The following is a 21,159-nucleotide window of genomic DNA, read 5'->3' as shown; positions in this document are numbered from 1 at the left end:
AATACTAAAAGTGCCATGGGCTGCCAAAAGAACCAATAGATCTGTTTTGGAAGAAGTGCAGCCAGAGTGCTCCTTGGAGGCCAAGATGGCTAGGCTTCGTCTCTCATACTTTGGACATATTGTCAGGAGGGAACAGTTGCTGGAGCAGGATGTCATGCTGGGTAAGATGGGGAGGGTCAGAGAAAAAGAGGAAAACCCCCAACGAGATGGATCAGCCAGGTGACATCAAGTGTGGCAGCGGTAGTGAGGCTACCGGTGGCCCAGGATCGGACATTGTTTCGTTCTGCTGTGCATGGGGTTGCTATGAGTCGGTTTCGACTCAATGGCACCTGACAACAACAACAGCACCCAATTATCCATGTGAAAGTTGGACAGTGAGTAAGAAAGACCCTAGAAGACTTTATGCATTTGAATTACGGCGTTGCAAAAGAATACTGACAGTATCATGGACTGCCAGAAGGACAAACATCTGTGTTGAAAGAAGTACAAGCTTCTTAGAAGGAAGGCAAGACTTTGTATCTTGTACTTTGAATATGCTGTCAGGAGGGACCATTTCCTGGAGAAGGACATCATGTTTAGTAAAGTGGAGGGTCGGAGAAAAAGAAGAAGACCCCCAAGGAGGTGATTGGCACAGTGGTAGCAGCATTAGGCTCAAGCTAAACAACTGTGAGGATGTTGCAGAACCACGTAGTGTTTTGTTCTTTTGTGCGTAGCTTCTCTATGGGTCTGAACTCCAACAGCAACAACATATTCATGTGAAAGTTGGACATTCAGGAGTACTATAGAAGAACTGATGCTTTTCAACTATAGTATTAGAGAAGAATATGAAAAGTACGATGCGTTCCCAGAGACTATAAACAAGTCCATGTTGGAAGAAATACAGTCAGAATGCTCCTTAGAAGCCACATGGTGAGACTTCGTCTCTCATACTTTGGACATGTTATCAGAAAGGACTGTTGTTGTTGTTGTTGTTAGGTGCCATTGAGTTTGTACTGACTCGTAGCAACCCTATACACAACAGAACAAAACACTGCCTGATCCTGGGCCAACCTCACTATTGTTGCCATGCTTGAGCCCATTGATGCTGCCACTTGGCCAATCCATCTCATGGGGGGTCTTCTTCTTTTTCTCTGACCCTTCACCTTACCAAACAGGATAAAGAATATCATGCTTGGTAAAGTGAAGAGCCAACTTAAAAAGAGGAAGATTCCCTCCACGAAATGGATTGACATAGTGGCAGCAGTAATGGGCCCAAATGTAACAGTGGTTGTGAGGATGTGGTTCTTTTGTGTGCAATGTTGCTATCTGTGGGAACTGACTCAAAGGCACTTAACAACAGCAACAGTTTCTGGCCTTTCTCATTTAGTATCCCAGAAGCTATGTCGATGGGCCCAGTGTGGACAAACAACTCTTGAGTTATGTGAGGTCACTATTTGAGGCATTTCACAAATGTAATGTTTTATTAAGTAAATTTGGTTTTTGCAACATTGAAAATAATTTTTTCCCATATAACCTAAAACATTTCATTGCTGTCATGATTGTATCAGTTTCTTAAGCACTTGTTCATATTGAGAGGTGATCTCTTGCGTTAAAAGATTGCTGGGTAGAAAACTAGTATTTTGAGTGCTGGCTTTGTCCTTTGCCTGAATGGGTTTAACTCTGCCCTTCCTCTCAGTATTTCCCTCTGAGCTCAACTTACGGCAGAGATCTGCATCAGGAGCTCCAACGGTGACCTTCTGTGGGCCTATCCAACCCTTCCCCCTTTAAAAAATGTTGCCAAATGTTGGGGGGAAAGTTGAGTTTTTTGAAGGAGAGGACTTAAGAGCTTTTATCTGAGAACTCAGAGTTTCCTAATGGGAGCAACACTTCAGACCACTGTTATAAAGGCATTTGTTAAGACTTGGTTTCTGGAAAGATACAAAATATGAGAAGAGAGGATGTGAACTTAGTTGTGGTTTGATTGTCCTGGAAAGAGTCTCCTTCTTGGGAGTTTAAATGCCAGGATCGTGTATAATGCCGTGTAACAGAAAGCTCCAAATAACTTGATTTTCCTCATAGGAAAGTGCAGAGATAGGTAGTCAAGTCAAGACAGACTCTGACAACAACTCCACAGAATGGCTAGGAACCTGGGCTCTTACCAGAACGTGGCTGTCATGGTTCTGATCTGAAGTGGTTGTGAGAAAAATGAGGACCTTTTCCCTCGTAAGAAGCAGAGACCTGGAAATATCTTAACACCCGCCCCCCCCACTCCCCCATGAAAACCCCTTTGCTGCCAGCAAATTGATTCTGACTTAGGGTTTTCTTTCCTGTAAGCTGCTCCCTGGGTCATTATGAGTCAGAACTGACTCAATAAAACTTTAACTACAGCAATCTTTACCAAGCAAATTACTGGGTCTTTCTTCTGCATCTCCACTTGTGAATTTGAACCACCAATATTTAGGTGGTTCAAACTCACCATTTATCAAACTTCTGCTCAAGTCTTTTTGGCTAGACCTTAATTATGTAGTTCCATTAGGCTGCAGGGAGGACTGGGAAATGTCCTCTTGCAGTTGCAAAACAGTTTACAGAGATAAAAGTTCAGGTCTGGAATGTCAAGGAAGGCAATAGTAGATGTTAGAAAGCAACCAGAAGTTGCTGCCAGCTCACGATACAGAGTTGAAAAAATAGGTTAACTTATGTTTGTCAAAAATATGCTACTCTTGACAACTAGAAGTGAGGGAACTGCTCAGAGAAGGTGGGCATGGTCTTTCTAGATCTGCCTTCAAGTGTATGTATTATGTCCAAGGGGCTGAGATAGGCCTGGCCCCAGAGGGCTGGTGTGGGTGTGAAGATGCGGAGAATTCCAGGGCAGAGGCTGAGTACAAGATAATGATACCGGCATGCCAGTAGATGCAGCTCCAGGGCGTCCCCTGCTCCTCACAGGGTGTACCTGGAAAATGAATGTCATCATGGAAGTTCAGTGAGACTCAGAGCCACAGGCATTCAGACCTGCCTGCCACCACATGAAGAAACTCTTGGTATTGCATAGCTACATGTTTAAGTATTTTATGGTTTTACTGTATCTTTGGGCCTATAAGAGCCCAGGCACAGGGTAAGAGGTATGTGAAGTTCACATGCTGTAATGTCCAGTGCATCAGAGTAGGACTTTTGATGGTATAGGGATAGATACTCTAGCTTTTAGTGAGGTAAGTGTTCATTAGGCCAGAATGTTCTTTGGGCATTTTTGTGGTAAACACCTTGCTGGGTAAGTTGGGACATTAGCCATGTCTTTTGCGTCTCTGAACCTAAAAACTAGATATTCAGTAGCCAAGGTATCTGTGGTACTCATGCCTTCCTGTTTTCCAATGGTGGATTTACGGTTCTAAGGACAAAGCCAGCACTCAAAATACTAGTTTTCTATCCAGCAAAGAACTGTGCTGTGTTGATTTAATGGTTGTATAAGTTGTAATCTTCAGTCCTTTATCATTTCAAGAAAGGTGTGACTTTCAGCTATAAAATAAACTTTTTGAGTAAGTGAAAGAATAAAAAAAGTCCAATTTGGGTTGTGTTAAGTCTCAAATGTGAATAAATTCTACATAGAAGCAAGAAAAATGATGTGTAAAATTCCTTGCAGGAAGCATTGATCAATAAAAAACATAGCCACAAGTTTAAAAAGTAGGTTAATTACGTTTATCAAAAATAAGCTACTCTTGACAAGGAGAAGTTAGTGAAAGCCTAGTAAGTGGTAGATAGCAGAGAAGCTAGTGATTTAGCCTGTTGGTGACGAAGTTGTTTTAAGTGGTGTTGCATCCAGCCCTGTGGTATGATGCTGGTGGCTGCAGAGACACATCCATGTTAGAGTGATACTGCTCAGAACCAATTCACAACCAGCCTTGAAAGAAAGTGTCTTTCCTTCACACACATACAAGAGAAAGGCTTCAGATTTCAGATGGACTCGACTTCATTTCTGAGCTGTGTGGCAGCTTTATAACTAAGGAGAGCCTGCATTTTCGCTCCGTTATTTGCTGTTGTTAAGTGCAGTTGTGTGAGTTCTGACTCATAGTGACCCTGTATAGATAGGGTTTCCAAGGAGGGGTTGGTGGGTTTGAGTTGTTAACCTTAGGTTAGCAGCCTCATGTTAATCCTACAGTGCCACACCAGGATGCCATGAGGCATTAATGTTGTAATTGTCGTTCAGTCGGTGACTCATAGTGACCCTGTGTAGGGTTTACAAGGAGCGACTGGTGAATTTGAACCACCAGCTAACGGTTCAAATCAACCTTATGGTTGAGTGCATATCTTACAGCACCATACCACAGGGACTCCAAGGCATTAATGGTGGTGATGGGTGGTGCTTATGTGCTGTAGAATAGGTTGTCTGAAGTAGGGTTTCTGAGGCTATAAATCTTTACTGGAGCAGAAAGCCTCATCTTTCTCCTGCAGAACCACTGGTAGTTTCAAACTGCTGACCTTGAGGTTATCAGCCCCACTCATAACCACTACGCTACAAGAGCTCCTTCTTGTTGTTGTTACGTGCTGTCGAGTAGGTTCTGACCCATAGTGATCCTGTGTATGGTTTCCAGGGAGTGCCAGAATAAATCTTATCCTTGTCTGTTGGCACTGTGACACTCTGGACCTTTCTAAATGTCTTAGTGCTAGTTTTAAGCAGAGACCGCATTGGACAAGGAACTGATGGTATGTGATGGGGTGGGATGGGGACTACACGTTCTTAGTCTCTTTCATCTCTACATTGTGGGAAGGGAGATGTAGGCATGTACCTTGTGTCTATAAAGAACCCTAGACTCCCACCCTTAGAAGGAGAGGATCCGGCTGGCCACCCAGGAAAGGTGGCTGAAAGTCTTCTATTTAGGGGTCTGGTTCTATGTTAAAAGGGCAAACAGGATCTTTGAGCTCATGAGTTACATAATATCAGACATCAAGCAGAAAAGAAGCCTGATTTGTTGTTGTTAGGTGCCATCGATTCTAACTCACAGTTATCCCATGTGCAACAAAACCAAACACTGCCTGGTTCTGTGCCATCCTCAGATTGATGTTACATTTGAGCGGATTGTTGCTGCATTCTTGTTGCATCCTTCATGTTGGGAGTTTTTCTCCTTTTCACTGACCCTCCATTTTCCCAGGCACGATGTCCTTCTCCAGGAACTAGTTCCTCATGATAACATCTCCAAAGTATGAGAGACAGAGTCTCCCCATCCTGCCTCGTAATGAGACCTCTGGCTGCTCTGCTTCCAAGAAAGTGCAGTTCTTCTGTTCTTCTGGCAGTCCATGATACTTTTAATATTCTTCCACAGCACCATAACTCAAATGCATCAATTCTTCTGTAGTCTGCCTTAATCATTGTACAACTTCCACATGTACATGAGGTGATTGAAAATACTTGGATATTTTGGCTTGGGTCAGGCACACTTTAGTCCTAAAACTTTTGTCTTTGCTATTGAACACTTTAAAGAGGTCTTGTGCAGCAGATTTGCCTAATGCAATTATGTTGATTGACTGCTGCTTCCTTGAGCATAGACTGTGGATGCGGGCAGAATGAAATCACTGACAACTTCAGTGTTTTCTCCACTTACCATGACGTAAGATTTTGGTCTAGTCGTGAGAATTTTTGTTTTCTTTACATTGAATTTTACTTGATACTGAAGGCTGTATTCTTAGTTCTTAACCAGCAAGGGCTTCAGGTCCTCTTCACTTTCAGCAAGCAAAGTTGTCCCTTCTGCAGATTGCATGTTGTTAGTGAACCTTCCTTCAATCCTGACGCTGCATTCTTGTTGCTTCACAGGTTCTTTTCTTAGCGTGCAGATTGATAAGTGTGATAAAAGCGTACAACCACGACACACACTTTTCCTGAATTTAAAACATGTAGTCTTCCCTTGTTTTGTTTCAAGGAGCTTGAGCACAGATAAGTGTTCTGGAATTAACATGATTTGCAATGATTCACACAGTTTAATGTCTTTGCATAATGAATAAAATACAAATAAACATCTTTCTAATTTTCTCTGATTTTAACCAAGATCCAGCTGACGTCAGCAGTGGTTTACCTCCTTCCCCAATCTCTTCTGAATCAGCCTTGAATTTCTGACAGCTCCCTGTCAATGTACTGCTGCAACTGTTTTAAATTATCTTCAGCAAAATTTTACTTGCTTGTGATATTAATGATAGAGCAATAATTTCTGCATTCTGTTGGGTCACCGTTTTAGAAATGGGCACCATAACAGATATCTTTCAGTTTCTTGGCAAAAATCAGTAAGTGCTTCCAGCATTGCCTTAGTTTGTTGAAACATTTTAAATGATGTTTCATCAATTCCTGGAGTCTTGTTTTTTGTTAAGGCCTGTCAGTGCATCTTAGACTTCTTCCTGTAACACAACACAAGTTCTTCTTTTTTTTTTTTTTTAACATGAAAAGTTTAAATTTATTTGTAAATTTTGTTTTCATTGCATATAACAAGAAACAAACAATATTAGAAACACCTGGAAGACATTTTATAAACAAACAAGGAGAAAACCTGTTATATACAGACAAGAAAAGAAAATATTCTTAAATCACTGGTGGAAAAGTCATTTCTCCGTTTAAAGAGCTCATGCTTTTAAGTATACTATAGAAGTTGTAAGAAAACGCTTGACAAGAGTAAAACACTTTTTAGTTGTTGTTGTTGTTGTTGTTGTTGTGTGCCGTCGAGTCGGTTCTGACCCATAGCGACCCTGTACAGGGTTTCCGAGGGTGTAAATCCTTACGGGAGTAGAAAGCCTCATCTTTCTCCCGCGGAGCAGCTGGTAGTTTCGAACCGCTGACCAGGTAGACATAAATTAATGATGGTTTCCTATTTCTTCTTCCAGATATGGCAAGTGACCAGTCTATATATATACTAGATATAAAAAAACTATCTGAAAAGTTCAGGACAGTAATTTCTCTCTTTTTTTAATATTAAAGGAAAAAATAACACTTAGAATAAAACTCTTTCCATGATGGAAGAGATGGCAATATTTATTCTGAAGTTAACTACAGAATATAAAGAAAATCAAATAAATCCATCACATTTTCAAGGCCGAAATCAAAAGAAACCTTAATCTTCTGTTGTGCTTCAATACATAATGTGAGTATTCAGTTAAAGAAGTCAGCGTGTTCTTCTCCAGAATTGGCTCCTTCCTAAAGGTCAAAACTGTGAAGTTGCCTAGGTAGAGACTTTTCGGGCAGGAAAGCAGCAAATATACTTTCACAGACTGCCTTTTCCTGAAACTCCTTGGACTGCCCTTTGCTATAAGTAATTTTTGATGTTTTTTAAAGGATTTTTTTGGTGATGTCCTAGTGGCCCTGTCCTCTCGGATAGGTTATCCCTTGTCTCCGGCTAGATTGATGAGATCAGGCATCACTCGAAAATGGCTCCGAAAGCGCTGGGGTTCCTCATTCCTATCCAGTCAGTTCTTGATCATACTACCTTGATCAGTTCTTTCAGGTAGTGAGTCTGTGCATTCCTTCCATCATTCTTTAATGTTTTCTGCATCATTCAGTTGCCCATAGACTCTTTCAATATCTCAAGCCAAGGATTGTTTCTTTTTTTTCTCCCCAGTTCTTTCAGCTTGAAAATGCTGAGTATGTTCTTCCATTTTGGTTTTCTAACTCCAGGTCTTTACACATCTCGCTATAATACTTTATTTTGTATCCTCAAGCTATTTTTGGAAAATTTCTGGTCATCTCTTTTACATTCTCATTTTTTTTCCCATTAGCCTTAGCTGCTCTACATCCAAGAGCAAGTTTCAGAATCTCTTTAGCATCCACTTTAATCTTTTCCTGTCTTTTTAATCCTTTTTTCTTCAAGTATGATGTTCTTGATGTCATCCCACATTCATTAGTGCTCAATGCATCAGTCATTAGCGTTCAGTCAAATTCGTTTTTGTAATAGTCTCTAATTCAGGTGGGATGTGCGCAGGGTCGTGTTTTGGCTCTCCTATATTTGTTTTCATTTCCTTCAGCTTCAGCCTGCATTTGCATATGGGCAGTTGATAATCTGTTATGCACTTGGCTCCTGGTCTTGTTTTGTCATTGTCTCTTCCCACAGATATGTTGTTGTTGTTGTTATGTGCCGTGGAGTCGGTTCCGACTCATAGCGACCCTGCACAGGGTTTCCGAGGCTGTTAATCTTTACGGGAGCAGAATGCCTCATCTTTCTCCCGCGGAACCGCTGGTAGTTTCGAACTGCTGACCTTGCGGTTCACAGCCCGATTCGTAACCACTACGCTACCAGAGCTCTATAGTCAACTTAAATTTCTTTGTGGAGCCTGGTGTGGTGCTGTGGGCTAATGTGCTCGACTATAAGGTTGGTTTGAACTGCAAGGTTGGTGGTTCAAGCTCATCAACTGCTCCTTTTATACAGGGTTGCCATGAATCTGAGCTGACTCTACAGCACTTAACAACAAAAAAGTTTTTGTATCCCATCTAGTGAGGCCCACGTGTATAGTAACTATTTCAGATGTCTTGAAAAACAGTATTTGCAGTAAAGCAATCACTGGTTTTGCAAAATTGTATCATGTTATTGCCAGCATCATTTCTATTGTCAACGCCACATTTTCCAACTACTGATCCTTTCTTTTTGTTTCCAATTTTCCCATTCCAATTTCCAGTAACTGTCAATGTATCTTAATTGCATGTTTAATCAATTTCAAACTGAAGAAGTTGGTAGAATTCTTCGTTTCTTTGTTATTGGCTTTAGTGGTTGGTGCATGTATTTGAATAATAGTGATACTCACTTGTTGTAGTTGCAGTTAAGTGCTGTTGAGTCGGTTCCAATGCATAGCAACCCTATATAGGATTTCCAAGGAGCAGCTGCTGGGCTTGAACCACTGATGGTATTTAACAACAAAAACAGTGTCTAGGATATTGATCTTTATGCATTCCATTTCCATTTCCCTAGATCCACACTTTGTATATTCCATGTTCCAACTATTTATGGATGTTGGCAACTGTGTCTTCACATTTTGAGTTGTGCCCCACCGGCAAATGAAGGTTCCCAAAGCTATCTTTGTCATTAAGGTCAACTCTGCTTTGAGGAGGCAGCTCTTGTTCACTTGTAGTTTGAGTGCTTCCCAGCCTGAGAGCCTCTTATTCCAACACTAAATCAGACAATGCTTTCTGCTTTCTGTAAGGTTTTCAGTAGTTAATTTCTTGGCAGTGGATGGCCTATTTCTTCTTCCTAGTCTGTTCTTCGCCAGTGAAACCTGTCTACAGTGGGTAACCCTGCTGGGATTTGAAACTCCAATGGCACTGCTTCCAACATCACAGCAACAAACAAGCCAGCTCAGTATGACAAACTGACAGATGAGTGGGGGTTAATAATGGAGAGGGGGCTTTTGACTGGCACGTTCTGGAAGCATATCTCCCTGGCCAGTGGCAGAGGCTAAATGTGAATTGGGATTTGGGTTCTCGTCCTGATCACTGCTCTTTCCAGGGTCACAACTAGCTACTGACAGCTCTCTGCCTTGTTTTAGAGCTGGTTTCCTGAGTGAGCTGGCCACATTCACTGTCCACTTCCTCACCTCACACCTGATCCCCAGCTTAGCTCAATCTGGATCCCAGCCCCGCTGACCCACTGACCCTGCTCTGCAAAGTCCAGTGTGCTTTCGCTCCTTACTGACTTCAGTGCAGTGTTCGTTGCAGTTAGCTAGACTCTCCTCCGCGGCTTCTGGCACATCACCGTCTCCTGGGTTCTGTTCCTATCCAGATTTTTACCTTCTTTTCCCAGCCCCTTGATTATTTATTCTTCAGAGGGCTCTGTCCTACTTTTCTGCTCCTTAGTCTAAGTACAGTTCCATGGCCTCAGCTCGGAGTACATTGGCTGCTAGGGTTGCTTCGTTTGGAATCTTGGCTTCGTGTGCTACTTTCCAGCCGTTACTTAATTTTTCTCTGCTTCAGTTTTCTCGTTTCTACAACGAGGATCCTAGCAATACTTGCATTACAGGCTTGTGGTGAGATTGAATGGGCCTGAAGGTCAAGTGTGAGCACAGCATGTATATCTCTATTATGACACTGGGAGGATGTCTTTTGTATCCTTAGATCTTCGTCTCAATACAGTACTTGCCCCCTAAGCACTTACTGAATGGTTGTTTTTTCCCTCATCAGAATCTTTTGATAATGAACTGGAGGCCCAAGCTAGACCAGTGACGGGCTCAGCTAAGTAGCGGAAGAGCTGCAGCTCAGATGCAGATCAATGAAACTCAGCACCCTGACACTGCCCTGGATTGAGAGTCCCGGGTCTTCAGCAGTGGGCCTGGGAAAGGAGAGCCCACTTACCACGGCTCACCATTTACACCTCTGAGATCCTGGAAACTTAGACAGGAGTGTGTGTAAATGGGAGCAAAGTAGAGGTAGTATCTCTACCCTGTCTGCTGTTCAGTGTTATATTAGCAACCAGTGGTACCCAACAGCATCTGTACTGTGATGGGACATTTAAGCTATTCTGATGATTGTTTTGTAATGTGCAAAAGACTCTGAAATAGACTGCCTGGATTTGAATCCCACGTTTATTCATCTTACCTCTTTGCCTCCATTTTTTCTTCAGTAAAAGGCAGTAATGATGATGGTTTGTTTCCCCACAGGCTTGTTAGGAGGCTAAATGAATTAACACATGCCAGGGTTCAGAACAGCGCCCGGTTCACTATAACATCTCAAAACATGTTCAGTATTGCTGTACTTGTCTGTAATTACAGTTTAATAACTTTTGCCAAATGACCGTTACTCTTTGGAAAACCCTGACGGAAAGTATTAGGGAAATTTTGTTCAGGATCACATAAGACCTCTGCCCCCATAATCCAAGTTTTGTTTTTCATCAGCTATCCCTTAAAGTTTAACAGTGTTGCATCTGAATCCATGTGTGTATTTTTGACTCCAGGTTACTGGTTCAGCTGGCCAGTGCCAGGAGTGGAGAAGTGAGATAGCAGTGCAGTTCCTTTTAAAGGAACACGGACGTGCCAGAGAAGCTGAAAGCATAGATGATTTATTATATTAGTATTTTTGATAATTAAATTGTACTTCCTGGTGTGATTTTGGGGGTAAAAGTATTACACTGTGTTTTTGGTAGGTTTATTTCTTGACTATAACTTTTTCTCGAAGAAGACCTGAAAGCCATTTCCTCACTGTATAGAATTTATAGGTAATATCAAATCCCTTCCTAATACAAAGCTGTGAATGTTTTTCAGTTTAATTCTTTGTAAGTGCGTGAGTGCGTGTACCTTAATTTTGTACTCTCTGACTGTTTGCTTTTTAGGAAGCCTGCGGTCTTGCAGTTCTTCAGACTGCTTTAGTAAAGTGATGCCACCAAGGAAAAAGAGAAGACCTGCATCTGGAGATGATTTATCTGCCAAGAAAAGTAGGCATGATAGGTATGTTGCGGAGACCGCACATCCAAATCCTTGGCATATGCATTGAAGATGTGCATTTCTGCTCAGTCCATTATAAATCTTATAAGTGTGCAGTAAGCCAAATATTGTTTCGGTTGTGTGATTATTTGGTGTCACTTATTTTGTGTGTATAATTATTTGATATCACTTATTTTGTGTGTGGGTTTATAAAGTTTGAACACCAAAGCAGCTAATTGGTGTTCTTAGACATGAAAATACTATCTACTGGTCCACCAAAACTGCTGTAGGGTTTCTTTCCTTTAAAAAAAAAGTTGTGTAATCTGTGCCTACAGAGGAGCAGAGAATCTGTGTCTGGTCTTGAAGAGGGTCTCCCTCACTAACACGCATACAGCCAGGGGGAGTCTCACCATTGCTTCGCACCAGACCTGGCCTGGTTGGTTGGGAGAGCTGCCAGTACTGAATGTTGTAAGCCTGCCTGGAATATCAGCCAGGCGAAGAGTGATTCTGATGGGGAGCATTTGTTAGAAACTATGAAGACTGTTTAAACCACTTCTCTTATAGACAACTGGACTAACATTGGTAACTACAGAGGTGCTCCGTTTGTTTGTTTCAGGCCTCTATGTTGTTCACACTGATTTCAGTAAGTCACTTTTTTCTTTCCTTCTTTTCATCAGTGACCAAATATTGCAGTTTTAATCTTTTCTCCTTTGTTCCTACCTTAATTTCCACACCTATAAATCTAGGGGATTAGATGAGATTTCTCTGTTCTTGCTGTGATACTTCACACATCACAACTCACTCAGAAGGAGGAATAAAGGGGCAGACTCTAAAAAATATAAAAATAATGTTGGTGTGTATATCTCAAATGCATAGAAACCATTATCTAAAAACAGACATCAGTAATTTAGAACGTGTTGTTGTTGTTAAATGCTGCTGAGTCGGTACCAACTCATAGCAACCCTGTGTAGGGTTTTTAAGGAGCAGCTGGTTCGTTTGAACTGTTAACCATGTAGTTAGCAGCCCAGTGCATATCGTCCAGCCCCACACCAGGGCTCCACTTGCGAAGACAGTTACCAGCGGTCTTGAGGCTTCTGTGAGTGACTCTATTCTTGTTTGATATAGATGTTTTCATCAAGGAATCACGAAATGCTAACGATCACGTAGCAGTTTATGACTGGCACTTAGTACTGTTTCCTTGGTAGTGTTGCATGCCATGGTACATAGAAACAGTGTGAGTCAGAACCGACTCTCCGGCACCTAGCAATAACATTTCCCCCACTGTTTCATGTAATTTGGTTGTAAAAAAACTGGCCACTGAGTTGCAGAAGGAGGAGGTGCCCTGACTGACAGCATTTCAGTAGTCATGGTAAGTGGAGAGCTGTAGCTTCTCTGAGCTATCGTTCTTGGCCTTTTTTTAAATGTAAGTATTTATATGGAGTCCTGGTGTGGCACTTGGGTTGCTGCGCTACACTGCAATGCAAAGTCGTTTGAACGGCAAGGTCGGCGGTTCAAACTCACCAGCTGCTCCCTGGAAACCCTATACAGGGTCTCTATGGGTTGGAACCGACTCGACAGCATTTAACAACAACAACTATTTATACGCCATAACGTTTATTTATTTTAATTGTAGATTACATTGATTTATACTAAATTTGGTGAGTTTTGCAACCATCTAAAACAGATCAATTTGAATATTACCATCTAATTAGTTCTCTGGTGCCCTTTTATATTTGTAGTCCCTGTCCCAACTTTACCACTTTCTACTCTGTAGATATGCTTTTCCTGGACATTTCATATAGATGGCCTTCTTTTCCTTAGCATAATGATGTCGAGGTCCATTCAGGCACGCATAAATGTGACATCTCTTTTTATTGCTGAATAATCCATTGTGTGGTCCTGGTGATTTTGAGTAATTCAGATGTTTCAGTGTCACATATGTCCCTGGGAGACTGACCAGTTACAGACTTGGAGCTGAGGTAGGAAGGCATGTGTTTGCCTAGGATTAAAACATTTCTGTTTGCGTCCTGGAGGCCATGCCCACCTCTGTTTCTAGGATACCTTCTAGAGGAGAATTGAAGGAGCCCCAGTAGTAGTGTGTTGTGAGGTGGACTGCTGGTCTTAAGATGAGGCTTTCTGCTCTCATAAAGATTGACGGGCTCGGAAACCCTCTACAGGGTCGCTATGAGTCAGAACTGACTCCACGGCACACAGACACATCAACATGGGGAAACTGCAGCACTGGGGATTTATAGTTTCAGTACCTCAGCATCCTATAACTGGGTTCTTTTTTTGGTGTTAAAACCAAGATTCTCTAATCAGAGATTTATGCAGATATTCTGGTGAATGCCTAGATCCTGAATAGATGCTCATCAAAAAAAAAGTTTTACATATGATTTTGATAGTCCTTATATGTACATAAAAGCCATACTCATCAACATTTAAGAATGCATAAGAATATGTTAAATGCTGTCGAGCCAGTTCTGACTCATAGTGACCCTGCATCAGGTTTCCAAGGAGTAGCTTGTGGGTTTGAACCACTGTTCTTGAGGTTAGCAGTGCAGGGCTTATCCTGTAGCGCCACACCAGAACCCCACAGAGGAACATTTGCTGTTGTTTTTGTTTTGGCAGTTTATATGAGGTTAAGTCAAAAAGTATTGTTACTAGGGTCTGGTTCCAAACAGAATGTATTTAAATCTGTCTCTTCAATTCAGTGGATGGCTGCAGACAAGTTCTCTCAGTAATACATGCCTTACCTCTGGTAACGTGCGGGTTAGGCATTGGGAAGCTAACCTCAAGGGCAGCAATTCAACCTACCACCTGCTTCATGGAGAAAGATGAACTATCTGTTCCCATCAAGATTGAAAGTCTGAGAAACCCTGTATTGGGCTGCTCTGACTTGGAATCAACTCAGTGGCAGTAGGTTTGGTTTTAATCTCTTTGTTGTTGTTGTTAAAATGCCATCGAGTGGGTTCCGACTCATAGCGACCCTGTATAGGGTTTCCCAGAAGCACCTGGTAGTGTGAACTGCCAGCCTTGTGGTTTGCTGGCCAGTGCTGATCCTATAGTGCCACACTAGGACTACTTCAATCTCCTTCTTGTTGTTCTTTTGTGAAGTGCAGTTGAGTCGGTTCTGACCCATAGGGTCTCTGAGGAGCAGCTGGTTTACTTGAACCTCCAACCTTGAGGTTCAAACTGACTTTGCAGTCCAGTGCATTAGCCCACAGTGCCACACCAGGACTCCTTAATCTCCATTTTTGTTGTTGTTAAGTGACATTGAGTCGGTTCTGATCCTAGCGAATCCTATATAGGGTTTCTGAGGAGCAGCTGGTGTGCTTGAACTGCCAACCTTGCAGTTCAGTCAGCTTTGCAGTCTGGCACATTAACCCACAGAGACACACCAGGACTCCTTAATCTCTGTTGTTGTTGTGGTTGTTGTTAAGTGCCGTCGAGTTGTCAATCCTGATCCATAATGACCCTGTATAGGGTTTCCTAGGAGTGGCTGATGAGCTTGAACCGCCGACCTTGCCGTTCAAACGGCTTTGTAGTCTGGCACATTAACCCACAGCGCCATACCAGGACTCCTTAATCTCTGTAGGATGCCCTAAAAAACAGGTTTAGAAAAAATGTATATATTGTGAATTCAGTGAAGGTTTACAACAGACAAGATCATCAGTTTTACATTCAATGCATCAAACACTTTTTTTTTTATCTCATTGATTACAATTCCCTCCATTCAACAACAGTTACCCCATTCCCCCCCCTGTGGTTGCTATTTCAATTCTATCCACCTTCCCATTCCTTCTCAACTTCGTCCTTAAGTAAATGTTGTCCTGTTGATTCAGAATGACTGACCATTCCCTAGTGAGCATGCCTTAGTAGTGTAGTGTCATTGTCCCCTCTCTCTCTATACCTATCTACTGCTGGGCTGAAGAGTGGACCATGAGGGTGAGTTCCTCTCCAGACCTGAAGGGTGGTCAAGAACCATAGTCTTGGGTTCCTCTAGTCTCTTTCTGACCAGTAACCCTGGGCTTTTTTTAAATAATTGTGAGTTTTGTTCCACATTTTCTCCCACTTTATCTGCAGTCTTCTAATTCTATTGGACTAATTGAATCCAAGCCTCTTCTTTCGTTAGCACATGGAGAGACTGTAGTTGCAACTTAGATGGCCACACAGAAGGTCTTCAGATCCGAGAAGCTACTTACTAAAGTAGGATGTGCAGTACTGTCTTTATGGACTGTGTTATATCAGTTGACCATGGTGTCCCCTGAGATTATGGTCCTGAACCACCCAGGCCCAGCAGTTCATTGCCTTAAGATGTTTGATAGTATCTAAGAAAGTTTCATCATTTTCCCCGCTGTATGCTCCACCATGGAGTCCTGGTGTAGCACTGTGGGTTAATGTGCTGGATTGCAAAGTCAGTTTGAACCATAAGGTCAGCAGTTCAAGGTCACCAGTTGCTCCTCAGAAACCCCATACAGGGTCACTCTTGGATCGGAACTGACTCACCAGCACTTAACAACAATATGCTCCACCACATTCATAGTTTGTGTTTGAAGCAAAGGTAAAATACATGTACAAATTTAAAAAAAAAAAAAAGAAAGGATATTTTTTGTGTCATTGATTAAAACTATTTTTTGCGGTCAGGACTAATAGCAATTTTTTAACAAAATTCAAGTGGAAATCTTTCCAAATCATTGAAGCTTTGCAACACATTAAGGGAATGTTGTCTCACATAAAGCAATGGCTTTTAGATGTACCAATATATTATAAAGATGTTTTGGAAGACTTTAAAGATGAGCCAAGAGAGGAAAGACTTTATCAGCCTCAACAAATGAAGAAATGTGGCTGAAGTCCAGAAACTGGTGGAAAAAGCCAATAGAGTTCCCATTGTGTGCAACGGCTTATGGACATTGGGATATCACATAGTTTGCATTTTCAGTTTTAAGCAAGTATCTTGGCCTCAGCAAGATCTTTCTGTTAGTCTTTTAGGCAAGATTGAAGCTAATGAAGAAAATTTTGTGGAACTGTTATTATTAGCCAGTTCCAAGCAGAGCAGTGGGCCTCTGGGGAAAGCTGCTCGGCTTGTTCAGTTCAAGACAGAGAGCTCCACTCAAAATGTTATGGTGACTGTATTTTCAAATTTTCTTGAAGGTTGTAGTGTGATAATGGGGGCTATTACAAAGAAGTTTTAAGAAAACAGAACTGCGTTGGTGTGGAAAAGGCCAGTTGCACTGACAATGTTTTCCTATCTTGATGATGTACCTGGTCAGTCTTTGAGGGTAGAAAAGCTGTCCTATGAGAATTTCACTGAGAAACCTTACCCCATCTACCAGACAGCCCTGATCTTGCCCTTTGTGATGTTTTTTTCCCCTCAAACTCAAAAAGCATTTAGAAGGACCATGATTTGTGTCTCTTCTGGATGCCAAAACTGCAGTTTTGATTGTGGCATAAATAGAAGAGCTCAGAATTCTTCAGGGCAGGGTTGGCGAGGTGGAAACACTGCCTTCAGAAGTGTATGGACCGAGATGGAGGAGATGTCGAAGAACAATAACTTCACAGTTTAATATTTTTGTTTAATAAAAGTTTCTATTGATTTTGTACCAATATTTTTTTCCTTACCCTTGTATATAAATAACCCACCCAAACCCATTGTCATAAATGGATTCTGGTTCATGGCGGCTCCATGTGTTAAGAGTAGAAATGAATGGCTCCAGAGGGGTTTCTTGGACGTGATCTTTATTGAAGCAGATCACCAGACCTTGCTTTCATAGTGGCACGAGGTGGATTTGAACTGCCAACCTTTAGGTTAGTGGTGGTGGTGTGCCACCGAGTCATTTCTGACCCATAGCAACCCTGTATAGGGATTCCGAGGAGTGGCTGGTGAGCTTGAACCTCCGACCTTGTGGTTCAAACTGACTTTGCAGTCCAGTGCATTAATCCACAGCACCACACCAGGACTCCTATATATAAGTAAAAAATATAAAATGTGTGTAACCAAAAACCCATATCTGCTGCTGTTTCCGATTTATAGCAACCCTGTAGGACAGAGTGGAGCCCTGGTGTGGCTCTGTGGATTAATGCGCTGGACTGTAAAGTCAGTTTGAACTGCAGGGTTGGCAGTTCAAGCTCACCACTCGCTCCTCAAAAACCCTATACAGGGTCTGTATGAGTCGGAACCAACGTGATGGCACTTAACAACAGCAACATAGAACAGAGTAGAACTTCTTCATAAGGTTGCTGAGTGTCAGTCTTTGGGATTTGTGATAGAAGACGGCCTCATCTTAACGCAGCTGGCTAGTTCCAAACACCTACCTTTTGCTTAACAGCCCAAGCAGGTATTCCACTGTGTCACTGCGGCTCCTTTTAATATGTACACTCATAATTTTTATATCCTTATCATTTTAAAGATAGTGTCTCTATGCTCCTCCCGTGTAGGAAATATGAGGGAGAGCTTCAAAAAGTGTGTGGAAAAACTGGATTGAAAAGATAGTGGGATTTTCCCCCAAACTTTTTGAAACCCCCTTATGTGTTGGTTGGTCCTCAGCCCGGTTCTCATGAAATATGGAAGCCCTGTGGAAGATCAGCATTGCAGGAGGAGGTGGATGGAGGTGCTTCCTGGGTTCCTCCTCCGGCTCATGCTGGAATGAAAAGAGAACGGCAGAAGTCAGGACTGTTCTGATCGTTCCTGAGGATTGTAAGGTTACACTAATCAAGAAACCATCCAAAGGACTGTATCGCCTCAGCCTTAAATTTTTACCTGGTCATTTGGACATGATTTGATGTGTCTTTTTATTTTTGCTTAGTGTCCCCCTGAGTTCTCCGCTATTGATAAGTCCTTCCTTAGACTGTGCTCTGTGTTTCACCCTGACACATAAGACACAAAAGCCAGGAGAACTTAATGGAGAGACATGAGCAATGTCTAGAGCCATCAATTGGAGATGACACGTCTCAACATCTCTGGCCCCTTTCACTGTCATTCTGTAATTTGTTCTGTCTAGTGAACTAGAAGGGGAGACTTCAACTACATGCTGTACTCACTTCATACTGATTATTCTGTTAATTACTTATTACCCTTTAATTCTTCATTAGGTGTGACTGTGTTTAAACACTGTAGTTATAAAAGCTGAGACTTCTAAATGCAGGAAGCAAAATGTTTAAAATATACTTAAAATGCTGATGGAATAGATGTCCACTTTGGGTAAAAGAGTAAAGATTATCTGCTACTTCGTCTTTGTATTTTAAGTAACTTAAAACTGCTTTCTCAATTTCTAGCATGTTTAGAAAATATGATTCAACTAGAATAAAGACTGAAGAAGAAGCCTTTTCAAGTAAGCGATGCTTAGAGTGGTTCTATGAATATGCAGGTAGGTAATCATTTATATCATCTAAGACCAATGCTTGTTTAAATCAAGGAATACCTTAGAGAAGGCTGAAGAGTGAGTGAATGCATGTGTCCTTTTAGAATCTTGTGTGTGTATGTGTGTGGCTGTATCCCTGTGTAAGGAAGAGAAGGAGATAGGGACATAGTTGAAACAAATTACCAAATGCTCTATTTATAGGCTGAAGCTAAGTCAAAGAATTCAGAACCCTGGAAAGGAACTGAAAAGATGAAATTCATTTGGGAGAAATACTTTGGATTGTTAGGAAACCTGTTTGGAATGTTGATAATGGGTGATTATTTGATATAAATACTGAGTTAAAATAAGCTTTGCAGCTTTGAACATTACTTAGTGCAATGGAATTTCTTTCTATTAAGCTTCTCTTGTGATAATTGTCAGATGATATTTATTTTGCCATTTAAAATGTATTAAATTCAGCTCCATATTTGCAACTTGTTAAAATTGCTTGAGTGTTATGGCTGTGCATGGTATTAGGAAAAAAGAAAACAAAAGAAAAGAAAAATTTTCATTCAAGTTTGATATAAAGGTCCTTTTTATTTTTTCCCTTCTTCACCTTATTTCAGCCCCTCCTGTGATCGATCAACGTGACTATTCCAACAAGCTTAAGTAATTTCCCATTCTAAAAGAAATTGGTGTTATAATAATTTTTCTGTTCCCGGCCAGGTTTCATGTGGCTCTTGTTTTCCCATCCTTTAATAAAATAAAACAGATCCACCATCCTGTCCCACTCTTCCTCTGCCCGTCCACCCCAGCCCCAGCTGTAAAATCTCTCCTGTCTATAGGATAAAGACAACTATCTTTTGGTGTCTGTTGGCGGGGAATTCTTTACCATCCAAGTAGCTGCTGCACAGCTCTTAAACACCTGAATTAACTCACTGGGCTTTATTGTATTCCCACAGGGCAGTTTTGACACCCTCTTATTAGGATTATCCCTGTGTTATCCCTCTCCCCCATTCCCCACATCTTCTCTGATAAGATCTTGCCCTTTGGTCACAGAGATTGGTCCAAGGGGGTGGCTGGTAACCAGACAGTATCTTTGGGGGCTCTCAGATTGAAGCCAGAAAAAAAGGTGCATATTTTTCTGATGGTGGGCTTGAAAAGATGCAATCTTGAGTCTGGAATTCTACTCTGGGTTTTTGTGAGCCTCTGTAGTATCTACCTTTCTGATGCGCCATCGCATCCTTCATTACCTCAGCTAGATCTCACTGGATTTTGATCCCTGAACGAAAGTGCACTGAATCCTATCATCATAAAATAGCTGTTTTGATTTGTGTATGTGTCTTCCTTCGTCCTAATGTGGTGCTGTGGACTAATGTATCAAACTGCAAAGTTGTTTGAACTTCAAGGTCGGTGGTTCAAGCTCACCAGCTACTCCTTGGAAACGCTATACAGGGTCACTATTAGTCAGAATCGACTCGACAGCAATTAACAGCAACTTCCTTTATAAGCAAACATAAATTTTTCAAATGTATAAGCCACAGTTGTAATTAAAAAAAAAAAGAAAGAAATAGCAGGGTACAATTTTCCTATTTAATTTGCCTGTTTTAGACAAAAGGTAATATTTGGAGCATAAAGATTAAGCAACATCATTTAGGTTCCTTGAGATTCCTGCTGACTGGCACCTTATAATTGGTATCTGCAAAGAATTTGTCTAGCTTTTCCCGTTTTTACCTCTTCTTTTCCCTCCTTCCCCCTTTTGGGGACATATTTTCCTGTATTTTGTTAGTAGTGAAAACAGCTTGAAATTGAGTCTAACCGAAGGCCCCAACTTGTACCTGCTATCATTTTGAATATCCTAACAACATGAATCAAAACTTGTACATCAGAGGTGAAACATTAAGTGTGATAGAATTTAATTTCAGGCAAAGGCTACAGCGCCAGCTAAGACCCACGCCCTGACGTTACTGTAGAGGCTGAAGGTAACTTTTACACTAGCTCTCTTAGTTTTATTTTAGTTCTATTTCTGTTACATTCTTCCCTCAGATATTTTTCATTTTGATTAAAAACACTTTCCAAAAACTTGTTTTCCAGAAGACTGAATAGCATTTCTGATTGTAGCCAAGGCTGGGTAGTAGGATTGTAAAAACTTGTGGAGCAGTGTTCATTTCTCCTGTCCTGTTTTCTGTAACTGTAGTGATGAAAGTTGCAGTGGTTAATTTTTCCCTCATATAAGAGCGAATGATCTTGACCACTCCCAGAGATCCCATTGGGCTGAATCGCACCTGAGTTGCTAGTCTATTTAATCCCTAGAGTCATTTTCTCTTTTTTTTTCCATCTTTGATGTCAGTTCTAATTATTTGGCATAAAAAGCCTTCTTGGTGGGTAGTGTTATTTTTCCTTAATATTATTCCCAAAGTAACTGGGTTAAAGAGCTCTGTAGAGTAATGGTAGCGTAGTGGTTACGTATCGG

The 21,159-nt window shown here is 41.4% G+C and overlaps 1 protein-coding gene across 2 annotated transcripts in view; it reads left to right on the top strand.

Annotated features, from left to right (window-relative positions):
• Positions 1–21,159, top strand: part of DCUN1D4 (DCN1, defective in cullin neddylation 1, domain containing 4) — a 93,213-nt gene that overhangs the window by 13,159 nt on the left and 58,895 nt on the right. For both annotated transcript variants that reach the window (XM_006872664.1, XM_006872665.1), the window contains exons 3-4: positions 11,256–11,370; positions 18,622–18,713. In XM_006872664.1, the coding sequence (XP_006872726.1) occupies positions 11,300–11,370; positions 18,622–18,713 (163 nt within the window). In that variant the 5' untranslated portion in view covers positions 11,256–11,299. The remainder of the gene's footprint in view (positions 1–11,255; positions 11,371–18,621; positions 18,714–21,159) is intronic.

The sequence above is a fragment of the Chrysochloris asiatica genome, unplaced genomic scaffold (assembly GCF_000296735.1).
Source record: "Chrysochloris asiatica unplaced genomic scaffold, ChrAsi1.0 scaffold00209, whole genome shotgun sequence".
In the NCBI taxonomy this organism is placed as follows: Eukaryota; Metazoa; Chordata; class Mammalia; order Afrosoricida; family Chrysochloridae; genus Chrysochloris; species Chrysochloris asiatica.
This window is presented reverse-complemented; position numbering and strand designations above follow the sequence as displayed.